The sequence below is a fragment of the Marmota marmota genome, unplaced genomic scaffold, assembly GCF_001458135.2.
Source record: "Marmota marmota marmota unplaced genomic scaffold, marMar, whole genome shotgun sequence".
In the NCBI taxonomy this organism is placed as follows: domain Eukaryota; kingdom Metazoa; phylum Chordata; class Mammalia; order Rodentia; family Sciuridae; genus Marmota; species Marmota marmota.
Genome location: NW_026000016.1, coordinates 25,261,227 through 25,276,767, shown reverse-complemented (window position 1 = coordinate 25,276,767; position 15,541 = coordinate 25,261,227). Strand labels below are relative to the sequence as shown.

The 15,541-nt window shown below is 34.2% G+C and overlaps 1 protein-coding gene across 9 annotated transcripts in view; it reads left to right on the top strand.

Annotated features, from left to right (window-relative positions):
- The window catches only part of Disp1 (dispatched RND transporter family member 1), a 195,207-nt gene that overhangs the window by 78,340 nt on the left and 101,326 nt on the right, over positions 1-15,541 (top strand). For 6 of the 9 annotated variants that reach the window (XM_048809325.1, XM_048809323.1, XM_048809324.1 and 3 more), the window contains one exon: positions 2,591-2,667. The exons of 1 other annotated variant lie outside the window; for it this stretch is intronic. In XM_048809325.1, the coding sequence (XP_048665282.1) occupies positions 2,622-2,667 (46 nt within the window). In that variant the 5' untranslated portion in view covers positions 2,591-2,621. Of the gene's footprint in view, positions 1-2,590; positions 2,668-15,541 lie in introns of those variants that run through there. 2 more of the 9 variants (XM_048809328.1, XM_048809332.1) reach the window with 2 other exon arrangements.

Genomic DNA, 15,541 nt, shown 5'->3' with positions numbered 1-15,541 from the left:
GGCAGGAGGATCAGGATCATTATATTCCTCTCAGTCTTTAACTTGTGCTTTCACCCCTCATGGCTCCATGGATTACTACTGTACCTCCAGACCATCATGTCTTTAATTTAAAGGCAGAAGAAAAGGACAGGGAATCATTATTTTTAAACCAGGGATCCATTCCCTAAAGTTGGATAGGGGTTTAATCTTCCTAAGATTAAGAGATACTACTTACCTGTTGAATAAGTTGGGCTCTATTGCCAAAGAAAAAGAAAGAGTCCTGGATGTCTTAGGAGCTGTGACAAGCAGAATAGTTGTCAAAGGTATTGATGTCCAAATCCCCAGAACCAGTGAATATGCTACCTTATGTGGCAAAAGAGTCTTTGGAGCTGTCATTAAGTTAAGGATCTGGGGAGATTGTTCTGTATTATCAAGATGGGCCCAGTATAAAAACAAAGGTCCTATTAAATGAAAGAGGAAGGTGAGACAAGCAGAGTCAAGGGAGGAGATGTGGAAAAGGGTACAAATTCCATTCATGAGAGCTCCAGCCTGGGGTTGATGGAGTTGCTGCCTTTGATGAAAAAGGGGACCCTGAACCATGGAATGCAGGAAGCCTATAGAACCTGGAGCAGTTGAGGACACAGATCCTTCCCTAGAGCCTCCAGAGGGCATACAACTTGCCAACATCCTGATTTTAGTCAGTGATACACATGCTGAATTTTTCCTCTTCAGAAATATAAGATAATAAGTTGTTTTAAGCCAAAAAGTTTGTGGGAGTTTGTTATAGTAACTATGGAAAACTAATACACCCTGGAAAAATGGAACTCCAAAATGGCTTCTTTCTCTTCTCTATTGACATCCTGATTTTACTTTCACTGGAGCATTAGCACAACCCTCTCACTAGATCACCATGTCTTTGAGGGAAAAAAAAATGGTCTTCTTTTAATATTTAAATTAAATTGAAATTTAACAATTATATACAAACATAAAAATTATGCATATTAATGGAGGGCCACATGATGTTTTGATACATGTATACACTGTGTAATGTTCAAATTAGGTTAAATATATCTATTCCCTGAAATACCCATTACTTCTTTATGGTGATAACTTTTTAATTAAAGCATGTAATTCTACATAGTATTTGGGTTCATTTTGACAAAATCAGACATGCAAGGAATTTGATTTCAATTCTCATCCTGCCCTCTTTTCACTTCCCCTATTCTCCTCCTCTACTGATTTTCCCTTTATTCCTTTATTTATTTATTTTGATTCTACATATACATAATGAAGGTACCATTTCTTTTTGCCAATAACTGCTCAAATGCCTATGGTTATCTTCTTTAAATATAATGAGATCCTACTGTGAAACAGATTCTGTTTATAACTCTCACATAAAGTTAAAGTCTAAAATAAATATAACAAACCACTAACAAGGAGTTTAACAGTAATCTAAGTAGATTCCTGTATGTACAATCACCATCACTAAGATGACCAATGATATTCCTACTCCCCCCATACAAGTGCTTGATAATCAACATTAGTATTTTCCATTCTTTAATAGATTAATGAATGTTCAGAGTTTACCATGTCTAGGGATTCATACTCAGTGTTCTCTGGTGATGATCAGTACCATTTCTCTTATTAGTTGGAGTTTTTGTGTGGTACTTCTCACTGTGTGTACCTCCTTTCTCTCTTCTTCCCTTCAGTGGAGATGTACCCCTTGGTTTCTGAGGCATTTCACATGTCTCCTCTAGGAATAAAGGAGCAAACAGAAGTTGAATGAGAGAATGTTGACTGGGCTTTAAAGATAATTAGAAGAAAAAAAAAGAAAAATCCCAATTCCTCTCTGATTAGATTTAGGGAATGTTAAGGAACTAATTGATTATTCTGAAAATTGGCAAATAAAAGTAAACATCTTAAAATATAGAAAAAAATGAGGAAATAAAAACATTTTTTTAATGGCTTCATAAAGTTCTATTAAATGATGGACCTTTGTTTATACAACCAGTTCCCTATGGATGGATGCTTTGCTTCTATTTCCTCTTTTTTTTAATACTTAATTTTTAGTTGTAGATGGATACAACACAATACCTTTATTTTTATGTGGTGCCAAGGATCGAACCCGGGTCCCGCTTGTGCTAGGCGAGCGCTCTACCGCTGAGCCACAATCCCAGCCCCTCCTCTTTTTTTACTAAAGAAAAAAAGCTATAACACATATCTTTATATATGCTGTTTTGATGAATGTTTAGGTTTAGTCATAGAATAAAGTCCTGTGGCAGTGGGATTCTGGATTAAAGGATTTTGAAGGTATATTTAAAAGAATACTAATAGATTACTGGTTGTCCTCTATAAAGGCTGCACCAGTTTACTTTCTCTATGTCATAGGGTAACTGTACATTTTCCCACACCTCTGTCAGCATCAGGTATCAGTTAACTTAAATTGATTAATAAAAGGTCCATTCTAGTGTTTTGATTTGAATGTACCTTCATTATAAGTAAGTTAATTTGAGCTCATAATTAGTTTTGCAAGTTGTTTCTTTTTATTTTTTGGCCAATGCTTTTTTTTATTATTTATTTCTAACCAGTAGTCCTTTGGTTTAATACTTAGGTTGATTCCCAGCTGCTCAGCTGCTTCCCTTATGCACACAGACATCTGGCTTCGGAAGGAGGCAGTGGGTGTGAAAGGTAGGGGTTGATCAACTCTAATGTTTGGATAAAGCATTTTTGTAAACATAAGATATTATAGAAATGGAAGTATAACATGCTGTATGTTGTTTAAATTTACTCTGAGAACAAAACCTTCAGATGCTCTTATTAATTTTGAAAAAGAACTTTAGGGAAGGGTCTGTAATCTTACAAATTAATTTGAGGAAAACTGAGGTCTACCCATTAATATTAATAGTGTAAGTTTATGTGTAAAGAGATTAAGTGTAAATACTGTTTGGGGGGTGGTATAAAGCCTGCACTTTAATTAATGTATGTTTATTTAGTAGCTTCCTCTCCACCTACTTTTGAGTAAAGAGTTTGCATTGTAATAAATTAGGGGTCTAGCAGCTTTTCTGTGTACTGAAACTGGCCTTCTCAGGGAAGCAGTTTTGAAGACCATTAGATTTTAAATCATACTTGTTAGTAAAACATTTGCTTTAAAAACAGTTATTTAATATCTTAAATAATAGTTCATTCACTGGCAGTAAGATGCCTGTTTTAGCTGTTTAAGGCCTCAGTGAAATATTTTTACTTTTTCATGTTTGTTGCCACATAAATGTTGAGTTGCTTGAAACCCAAATAAGCACATGTGATGTCTGTTTTTCACACTTGAGTGTTTTTAGCACTGGCTGTTACAAATTGAGGAATGCTGTAATGTGAAAGAGATGATAAAGGTGAGATGGGTGATGTAAGTTCTGTTTGTTTTTTTAGTGACCTCATGAATGACTGGTAAACTTTGTAAATTATATAAAGAATTCATATATTGTAGAATTTTCAATTTGAATTAAATATAGTTGTTTACATCTATCTTTGTGAATGATGAAGAATATATTCAAAGGTAAAATTTTCTTTTTGATATGGGTTCGATGTTGCTCAGACTGGCATCCAATTCCTGGGCTCAAGTAATCCAACCTCAGTCTCCAGAGAGGCTGGAACCACTATGCATGGCTAAAATAAAATTTTTAAGACACGTTAAACTTAAAGGCAGAGATGAAAAGCCAGCTAGTAATAATTAGTTTCATGAAAAAAAAATGAATCTATAAGAAAAAGACTAAAGTCTTTTTAAAAAAATATTTTTAGCCAGACATGGTGACGCAAGCCTGTAATCCTGCAGCTCCGGAGGCTGAGACAGGAGGATTGCAAGTTCAAAGCCAACCTCAGCAACAACGAGGTGCTAAGCAACTCAGTGAAACCCTGTCTCTGAATAAAATACAAAATAGGGCTGAGTTTGTGGCTCAGTGATTGAGTGCCCCTGAGTTTAATCCCTGGTACCAAAAAAAAAAAAAAAAAAAAAAAATGTGTGTGTGTGTTTATAGATAGAATACCTTTATTTTATTTATTTATTTTTATGTGGTGCATATGATCAAACCCAGTGCCTCACATGTGCTAGGCAAGCACTCTACCACTGAGCTACAACCCCAGTCCCAAGACCAAAGTCATAATAAACAAAACTTCAATTCAGAGAAGAGAACATACACACATTACTAGTACATATAAAAAATGATTTAATTTCCTTAGTAACAAAAGAAACATAAGTTTAAAATAAGATACTGTTTTTAAATTAAAATATATTTAACAAAAAATATGTAACAGTGTGTTGTTATTAAAGATTTGTTGACATGCACATTCATACATTGCTATGTAATATAGATGAGTATAACATTCAAGAAAGCAATTTTGTAATATGTGTCAATATTCCACTTTTAAGAATGTCTTAAGGAAATAATAACATGCCAAAACAGTCATGCATAAAGTTATTATCCTTTATGGTAGTTCATGATTGAGGTAGTTTTAAAAAATCAGAAGCAGTCTAAAAGTTAAATCATAGAAACTTGTTTAAATATATTTTGAGCTCTGGATGATGTGATCTTATGCAACCACTACCATGTATATTTATGAAGTTTAAGCTAACTTGAGAGAGTTATTGCAAAAGCAGGGTGCACAATCTCATATTTTGAAAAGAGAAACAGATACGGTACATGAAAAAGACTGGAAATATAATAACCCAAGATAGTAATAGGTGTTTGGGCTTCAGGATCATAGATAATTGTTACTTCACTGTTAGTGCTTTCTTGTGTGACCCACTTTTTCTTCAGTATGCATGCACTAGTTTTGCAGTCAGAAAGTTAGAGAACATTATTTACTTAAAATCGCTTCTATAATAACCTTTCCATGCTAGGGAATGCGGTCTGCTCAGGCCTTTGTAGCAGGTTCCTTTACTATGGGGAGGCTGTTTATCACAGGAAAGAACTTAGGTCTTTTAAAGAGGGCAACAATTATTCTTTTTAATTGAACTACTCAAGAACAAAGATGGTTCCATACAAAATGTGGAGAGAGGTCTACATGGAACTTGGTGGATAATCATCCTAAAATAAAATGTCTGGAAGAGTTTTAGAAACATTTTCTATATATAGGAAAATTAGTTTTACTTGTTTGACTTTGAGAAACTTTCAGGCCTACTGTATATCACAAGAACAGAACTTGTCCATATCTTTTAGGGTTGTCGATAAGGTACTATTTCAGTTGCTTACCTTAATGGATTTTTCAGATAAGTGTTTATTTTGTCTTCCTTCCTGCAGTTCTCTTTACAGTGTCAGGCCAAGAGCCAGGCTTGCGGCATCATAATGGATTTACTGGCAAACACATATTGGGATTAGGCATAGTTTGAAATTGTAAAATTAGTAACACAATATTTTCAGTTGTTATGGTTTCTTGAAGGTTTTACAAGTCATTTATACCTTTAGTTTGACTTAAAAGAAAGTTATTACCTTAATCTTTATTCTAGATTTTGGAGGAGACATAAAATATATTCCTATTTGAAAAGAACAGAGTGGAACAAATTATTGAGTAAATATCTTCATATAGAGTTCTGTGTATGGCTGTATTTGTCTATCCAATATGTACACATAACTTAAGACTGTTGTATTGAATCAAAACATTTTAAAGTTAGTTAACTCGACTGAACAAAAGGGGAAATTTGAGATGAGGAGGGTTAAGGATTTTAAGAATTAACGTTTAGAAAAATAGCCAGTTCTTTTCTATAGAATTTTGATGAATCTTTTAAAAAATATTTTTAGTTGTAGATGGATATAATGCCTTTATTTTATTTATTTATGTGGTGCTGAGGATCGAACCCAGTGCCTCACATGTGCTAGGCAAGTGCTCTACCACTGAGCTACAACCCCAGCTCCAGGATTTTGACAAATCTTTAAAGAAATACTTTATGAACAAACATATAAGGAATTACCTCAAATGGCCATGAAGATTTTTTAGGTTTTAATTGTTTTTCATTATTTCTATTTACTGTATGTATTTATGTTGTGAGATAGTCAAGAATAAAATAAATATGCATTACAAAGAATACTAATTTATTTTTTAGTAATTTTTGTCTCATCTTTAAGAGTCAGTTTCTTAATTCCTCCTGGAAGGCGTGAGAATTTTGCTTTACTACTAGGACTATCCCAGTCATCTGCACTACAAAGGACTGGCCTCTCTTTCTGTTTCAGTAATCTGGGAATGGCAAATATTTAGAAGAACTCTAACACAATGGGACAAGGAAAAGGAAATTAAAGTTTGGTGGGTTCTTCTCTTGTCTGCATTAGATTTAAAAGTATCTTTGTCTAGGGAAGAAAGAAGAAATATTGCAAATATGCAGGTCAAGTTAAAGGAACTAAATTGTTCTCATTATAGTTTTGTGAACGAATACAGAAGAATAATTCCTGTGTTTCCTTTGTTCCAATTTAAAACTTGCTATAATATATGTTTTAAGCCATTTCCCCTTTCTCTGACTTGGTTGTCTATGGAATTTGGTGGAGCAAAGAAAGCATTTTACAATGAAGTTATATAAATTCCTTATTTTCTTATGACAGCCTATTGGAAAAAAATGATGATAATTAAGAACATATTAAACATCAGCACAGTATGTCTGTATAAATGTTTAGAAATTAATATACAACAAAAATTTAAAAATTAGAGATAAAATAAAAAGAAATTTTTACAAAAGAATTTTTTTCAGGAAGACTACTAAGATCTATTGCATGTAAAGAGTAGTGAAATATGTAAGTTGGTTTAGATCAGCCTTTAGATTACACACACACACACACACACACACACACATATATACATATCTTGTGGGATAGTACTAGTAATTAAAGAAATGCTGGTTAAAATAATTTAGGAGAATAATTCCATGTCTTTTAAACTTTTTCCACAGTTTTCAAAAGACCATACGTTGTTTAGAGATAGACTGTACAAGAATTACATAAATAGTTACATAAACATAAGCAGGCTCAGTTTTGTTAATCACACACATGGTTGTAAATATGTTTGCAGAAGGATTGTTGGAAACATAGGGCTCTGTAGTATTACAATTCTATACACATAAAACAAGGAAAATTGACAGTATGCTACATTTGCTTACAAGGAAACAAAACGCAAAATACACTTTATATTAAAAAATGGAAGTCATTCCATTCATACTTTATGAGAAGGACTTAGACTGACAGCTCTTTGGAGACAAGGATTCATCTTAGTAGCCTAGTACAGTACCTATCCTATAGTTGGCTGTCAATAGACAATGACCATATGGATTGGATATTCTCACTACTGATTAGGATCCCCAAACTCTTGTGAAGTGATCACATTCGAATAACTTGTCATTTAGAAAACAAATTCCTGGGTTTCTCTGCCCTGGAATTCTTGTTCATTCACCTGGGTCTAGAGACACTCTCTTTCTTTATTTTTTAAAACTTTTTATTATAAAATAATTTTAAACCTTCAGAAAATTCAAGTTTCTTTTAACTCTTCAGCCAGTTTTTGTTCATGTTAGCATCTTATGTAACCATTGCAAAGTTCTTAAAGAACTTAACATTATTGTACTATTGATTGACACCTAAACTTTATTTAAATTTTGCCAATTTTTCCACTTGTATCCTTTCTCTGGCCCCAACTCCAACTCCAGGATTCCACATTGCAGGTTTTTTGTTTCTCTAGTTTCTTCCAATCTGTAATATTTCCCCACTTCTTTATTTTCATAACTTTGGCAATTTTAAAGAGATTTTATCATTGTGTGTGTGTGTGTAACTGAAGTTTCCTCATGATTCGATTGAGCCAGTGCATATTAGATTATGCATCCTACAGAAGGGATGCTGTACCTTCTCAGTGTATCATATCAAGGGTATATGATATCAGTGTGTCTTATCGGTGATTTTCACTTTGACCACATGATAAAGATGACCCAGGTTTTACTCTGTAAAGCTGCATTTTCCTCTTAGTGATTCGTGAATATTTTGTGTGGAGATACTGTGAAATGATGCAGATATCCTGCTTCTCACCAAACTTTTGCTCACTGATTTTGGCATCCATTGATGGTTCTTTCCTACAGTAATTACTATGGTATTGGCCTAATGGTGATTTTTCTTTTTTCTATCGTGTTTACATTGAATAATTGGTAGCTACTAGAATGAAAACTGTCTCTTTCCCCTCATTTACTTATTTATATCAGTATGGCCTCTATTTATCTTTTTCCATGGGTTATAATGCATTAGTGTTATTTGTGTGTTTTGCTGCTCATATGGTTCTATTTCTGGCCATTGAGAGTACCTTTGAATTGACTTTTGTGCCCTTTCCACTTCTCTCTCTCTCTCTCTCTCTTTTTAGCACTTCCATACTTTGAGGCACCAAAAAATAGTCAAAGCTCTCATTATATTTTGCCTACATTGGTCCTAGAGCTCCAAGGAGCCATGATTCTTTTTTTTTTTTTAAAGAGAGAGAGAGAGAGGGAGAGGGAGAGAGAGAGAGAAAGAAAGAGAGAATTTTAATATTTATTTTTTTAGTTTTCGGCGGACACAACATCTTTGTTTGTATGTGGTGCTGAGGATCAAACCCGGGCCACACGCATGCCAGGTGAGAGCGCTACCGCTTAAGCCATATCCCCAGCCCGAGCCATGATTCTTTTATTGAAGATTATATTTAAAAACCAAGATCTGGGTGCTGGTTGTGCCCCATACTGCATGGGTGTCATTCCCTGTGCTCTTTAAGTGGGCAGAGCTAGGAATTATATATACCAACACATCCACTCACACATATATTTGTTTCCATATTTGTATGTATACATATTAAACATGGTGTTCATACCTATGATTCCAGTTCAACAGGACAGGCTCTGACCTTCCCCTTTTTCTAGTCTGTAACTCCTTTCTCAGCAGAGAGAAATTTGATGCTAATTATCTACAATATATTGACTAATTTATTCACATGTAGTATCACATAAAGTAGTGATTCTCACCTGGAGGCAGTTTTATACTCCAGGGGACATTTACTGACATTTACAATGGCTGGAAACATTTTTTGTTGTCACAATTGGGTGAGGACTAATGGCATCTAGGAATAGAGGACAGGAATGCTCCTAAACACCCTACCAATGCACAGGGCAGCCCTTAAAACAACAAATTATATGGTCCAAAATGCTAGTTGTGCCAAGTTGGAAACTTCTGACAAAAAGAAGTTTCCAAATTATAACATTTTTAGACAGTTGTTTTTTCTTTCATCTTACAGTATGCCACCAAACAATGTTAGAGTTTATTAGGTCCTGTTCCTTCAATATGGCTGGTTATTCAACTGCAATATAATTACTTATTACTCTATGTATTGAACTTTGGGTTCATCCATATGTAATAGCACTATTTTTATTATATTAATATATGAATGATTAATAATAAAATAGTCCTGGTGAAAGTTTTTGAGCCATTAATTAATAATTTAGAATATATATATATATATATATATCCCTACTGCATTAATTTTTTTTTTATCTGATGCTGAGGATTGAACACAGGGCCTCGCACATGCTAGGTGAGCGCTCTACTGCTGAGCCACAAACCCAATCCAAATTTGGAATATGTTAAAATATCATTTACTTCATCTATCCCTTTAAAATCTCTAGTGTGTGTGTATATATGTGTATGTAGGTGTGTATTTATGAATTTACCTAATTTTGGTATAGAGATATATTGCTATAATTTCTACACTGAGTGTATGGTGCTCAAGAATAGTTGTCCAGTGAGGGCTTGAAAGTTTAGACTCTACCACTGTGTATTATGGAAAAGATGACTGACTCCTTTGAAATAAAATATTGAGGGTAGATTATTAGTAATTTATCACTTTGATTAAATAAAAATCTTTTCAGGATTTTCCCAAGGTGTCTGATATTTAGAAAATGTGTAATCACCAATATAGCTTAGCTTGAATTAGGGCCTCTTCATTTTGGGTTATGTATGGCAACAAAAGATCCCCTTGTCACCAATGTTAGAAGGTGAGGGAACTTAACTGTGAAGTAACTAACTAGTGTGTTATATCAGGTATATTGACCTAGTCCCAATTAATTAATGGGTTCTGTGGTCTTCAAAACACACACACACATGCACGCACACACACACTATATAGAGATATAGTTATAAGTGAATTAACTCACCCAGGCACTATGGAAATGAAGGCTGTTTAGGCCTCATTTATTCTAGGCCCACATCTACGTCTCTCATATATGTTGCTTCCCTAACATTTTCTTATAGTCTTCTAGTCATTTTCTATACCCTAAGCCAGTGGTTCTCAAATTTTATAGTCTGTAGAACTCTTTACAATCTTGAAATTGAGGACCTCTAAGAACTTTTGTTTGTCATCTCTACCAATCTTGACTGTAGTAGGAATTAAAACAATTTCAGAAAAACTTATTAACTTTTTAAAAAAATAAGCCTATTGCATGTCAATATGGACATAGTTCATGAAAAAATAACTAATTTTCATAATAAAAAATTAGAAGAGTGACATTATTCTAAATTGTTTGCAAATCTCTTTTAATGTCTGACTTAATAGAAGACAAGTGGGTTTTCTTATCTGATTTTGCCCTCAATCTGTGCAATACCATCCATTACCTGGCCTCCGGAAAATACCACTGGACATCAGTGAGGGAATGAGAATGAGAAAGGCAACATAATGACTTAATTTTGTTTTAAAAATATTTTTTACACTGTAGATTCCTTGAAAAGGTCTGTAAGACCCCAGGGGATCTTCCTTCCTCCTTAGCTCAGGAAGAAAGAGTTGCCTTGGCTCTCTGGGGCCTCCAAAAGGCTCATTTTGCTTCTCTGGAGAGGTCAGGCAGGGACATAATTAGGGACTCTTTGAGGGGAACAGCTATCCCCTCTCTTTTCATTTCCTGACTTCTCTCTTTTATTTTCATCCTTGGGATTCTCAAGCTTCTGTGGCACTCTGGTATTCCACAAGCTGCCTAGGTTGTGTCTCTGCAGATTCCAGTAAAGGTAGATTTTTTTTTTTTTAAGTTGACTAAAACAATGATAAGGTAATGGATAGAATTTGCTCAGGTCTTATGAATTGTTCATATTTATTGTTACTCTCCATTAGTAAACCTTGATAGCAAGACACATGTACAATTGAAACATATTATTAATGAAAAATCTTGAAATGATCATGTAAACTTGTAAGTTTGTTTTTTATTGTGATAGCCATGTTTAGTTTTGTTTTAAAAATATTTACACAGCAATATTTTTTCTAATGAAATTATTCATAATTTGTATGACAGAATTAAATATATACCTTATTTTTTGGCATGGTATCTCATGAAAAGCCAGCATGATATTTAATAAAAAGTATTGTTAACCAGTTTTCTGTCACTGTGACAAAATAGATAAAAAAAACTTAAAAAGAGGAAAGGTTTACTTTGGCTCAGTATCAGAGGCTCAGTTCATAGTTGCTTTGCCCTGTGGCTTTGGGTCTGTGGTTGTATGGTATGTTATGGTGGGAACATGTGGTGGAGAAACATGTGGTGGCCAGGATACAGACAGAGAAGGAAACATGGGTCCCAATATCCCTCTGAAGGGCATGTCTCCAGTGACCTAACTTCCTTTCTATTAAACCTCACCTCCTACACTTTCCACCATCTCCTGGTAGCATCATGGGCTGCCCATCAAGCCTTTTAGAATATGGGCCTTGGGGAATATTCAAGATCCAGTCTGTAAGAAGCACCACGATTTTCTGGTGCTTTGTCATATGAATAAGTTTGAAAACTCCTGCATAGGGCAACTTAGAAGGAGACATATTAAGTTAAACTGGTATATATTATTTAGCATGTAGATTCTGTCCATGTCATTGATGTTAAAAGATAAATTTAGGGGGAAATCCTGTTCAGTGACACCTCTTCAACCCAGATAATGCAATTGATAGCACAAATTCTTTTTTTGTGTCTTTTCTGTTTTTCTGATGCTAATGGCAAAGAAAGCTAGGCTGTAGAAAATCTGAATGGTGGATGCTGAGAGAACTCCAGAAAAAGGAAGGGGAACACTATTTTGAAGTTTATTGGGCAGCAATACTGACAACAGGAGCATCTACGGTACCTATTTACACTTGCTTCTTATGCTGTCAGATGCAGGCATTCATGTATCAAGATATGTTTATTGAGCACCTAGTATGTGTCTCAAAAAGTCTGAAAAAGTCAGCAAAGCCTTAAAATGTATTTTCAGATAAGCTCCACTGATTGTATGAAGACAAAGTTTAGATCTCCCTGCTAAATAATACCTGCATTTCTTCCTTAAAGAAATTACCTTCCTTAAAGGATTAGCTTAGTATAGAAGGCAATTGAGCACAAATGTGGCTGGCTGGGGGCCAACTCTTTGAAGTTCCTTAACTCACATAGACTAACCCTGTCAATTCCAAAGGTATAGGAAGTTGTAGTGTACTTTGATGTCAGAACTATTGTGAGAAACCAACTTATGTTGTATTTCCTTTGAAGAAGACTAATTCAGGGTAATCTTTGCTTATAGAGGGCCAGTCTTTTGACCGAAAAAGCCTTGAATGAAAAATCCTTTGTCAAGAGAGAGCCAAAAGAAGCTACAGGTGATTTGAAACATCATGTTTATTTAAAGAGTTTTGAGATCATTTGGAGTTAATCTGGTTTACCTATAAGCAGAGGATTTGTTGTTCAAAATGATTCCTTATGGGAATTTATAGTTTGATGTAATAAATCTCAGAATTCTGTGGGCACCATTATGTTTTACTGCAGACATTTCTGGGAAGGACCAATTTTTTGATAAATGCACAAGTTTACATAAATTCAAAGTATGTAGTTGAAACATTTGTAAAAGCCAGCTAAAAAGGATTTTGGTTGTGAGGAAAAGTAATAACAGAAGCTTAAGGTTCAGTTTCAGAGATATCAAGTTATCAGGTTTCTTCCCTGATGTCAGGTTAATGAGAAATTAGAAACTGAAAGCTGGTATGTGTTACCCTCTTACACCTTAAAATGTTGCTTGTTAAGACAGGCACATATTTGAAATACTTGTTTGAATACCTAAAGTATAAGGCCCTTATTTTCCTTCCTGCTTGTCAAACTTCTGATTGGCTGTTTTTTTTTTTTTTCTGATCATAACCAAAATATGTGGGCATTTCTCAGGCAGTTAAGATTAAAAGAAACTTGTCAAAGCATTTTTCCATTACTCATATATTCATATTTTAAAATACTTTTGTTAATTTCAGGCATAACAATTCCTGAACTTGGTTTTTTTAAATAAATATCACATTGTTTTTGTTTTTAATAACTTTGCATTCAAAATGTTGATGTCCTTGAGAATGGTAACAACTCTTTGTCTTAATTTGGTCAGTTGGAACAAAGTGTATGGGGATCACATTAGCAGAGTTGAGCCATTATCATTTGATTGTTCAGTCACTAATATCAAACCGGGGTTCAGGTTAGTACTCTCCTGGATCCTTGGCTGCCAGTTGGTGAAATGTTGATTAGAAGTTTCAGAAGTTCACAGTTTTGAGTGGTTTTGCAAAATAGATCTGCCTGACTCTTAAGAGCAAAGTATTTCATACCAATTATTTCATTTAAGACCATTCCTAGTAGGTGGATAGCTTTTTAGAATTTCTTGAAATATCACAGCATGGCCCTACTTCAATTTCCCCATTTACTTCTAAGTATAAGTACATAATGGAGAGAAAGGCTCAGTATGATTTTTTTTTCAGTTATACTGAGCATTCATAATGAGTATCACATATGAACTGTTAGGCTGTACTCACTGCATGGATTTTTTTGTTGTTGTTGTTTTTAAATTTGTTTACTTTTTTGGTGCTGAAGATTGAACTCAGGGCCACCTACATTCTAGGAAAGCACTATACTACCTAACTACACCCCCAGCTTGACAAAGCATCTTTTAAAAAGTTAAAACTTTCATATGGCTAGCAAATAGCATTTATACACAATGGAGTATTACGCAGCACTAAAAAATGACAAAATCATGGAATTTGCAGGGAAATGGATGGCATTAGAGCAGATTATGCTAAGTGAAGCTAGCCAATCCCTAAAAAACAAATGCCAAATGTCTTCTTTGATATAAAGAGAGCAACTAAGAACAGAGCAGGGAGGAAGAGCAGGAGGAAAAGACTAACATTAAACAGAGACATGAGGTGGGAGGGAAAGGGAGAGAAAAGGGAAATTGCATGGAAATGGAAGGAGACCCTCATTGTTATACAAAATTACATATAAGAGGTTGTGAGGGGAATGTGGGGGAAAAACAAGGAGAGAAATGAATTGTAGTAGATGGGGTAGAGAGAGAAGATGGGAAGGGAGGGGAGAGGGGATAATAGAGGATAGGAAAGGTAGCAGAATACAGCAGTCACTAATATGGCATCATGTAAAAATGTGGATGTGTAACCGATGTGATTCTGCAATCTGTAATTGGGGTAAAAATGGGAGTTCATAACCCACTTGAATCTAATGTATGAAATATGATATGTCAAGAGCTTTGTAATGTTTTGAACAACCAATTAAAAAAAAGGGAAAGTTTTTTATATTAAATTTTCTTTGGTATTTTTATTGGGTTAAAAGGGTAAAATGTTACTTTCAGTAAATTTTTTTTTTCTGGAACAAGGGAATGCTAAAAGTGTGGTAGTGTAAAAACAATGAAATTAGAATGTCCAGGATAATGGGAAAGGCTATTTGAAGTGTTGAGTTTTTCTTTGTTTTTATCAGAATAACAACATAAAACCTCCTGTACATGGAAGTTAACAGACAAACCAGAAAGTGTTTAGAAAGTCCATATTTTCTCCCATTAATTGAGGAGAGTGACTCAATATTCCTAAATATTAGTGGTGTTAATTTTTATTAGAACTATGAAAATGTTAAAAGTTTCTATCTCTGTTATTTTAGTGACAACTTTATCTTGGGTATCTGTTTATGTCCAGTTTTTCTGTGTGTATTTTTTCCCCTACTCAAAAGGATTTTAAGAGATCAATTCTTAGTAAGTTTACTTCATTGTTTACATATTTTTAACCTTAAAAATAAACAAGGTAAATACTTTTTTGTAGTTAAAAAATAAATAAAACACTTTTTACCCTGGAATTACAACTCTCTTTAAAAATATATTTGATAATTTGTGGGGTGTACGTTTTTTATTTCTACTCAGCATGTTTTCGGAAAAGGTGTTTGGATCCTTTTGAGGTCAAGAAATTTTACGTGAACAATGAAAGAAGAAACGCCCCTCAAAATGTAAGCAAGCTAGTATTAAATCAATTGATGGTTAATCCTTTGAAAGCCAGGGCTTTGCTTGGTATCCAGTTACCTTGTATAGCTTGTCTGTTGAACTGATTGATGATAGGTGAATCTGGTTTTTCCCAATAAGTACTTTTTCTGCAATTCCTTAAGGCCCCTGTTTAAAAGTAGCTCTTTTAAGAGATTTCCTGATTAATGGTGATGGAATGTAAACAGTAGCACTTGGGATAGTATCTTTTGGCTTTTGTGATACTGTGTTTCTTTCAAATGGAAGTTTTTCACTGGCTTATCATTTTCTCT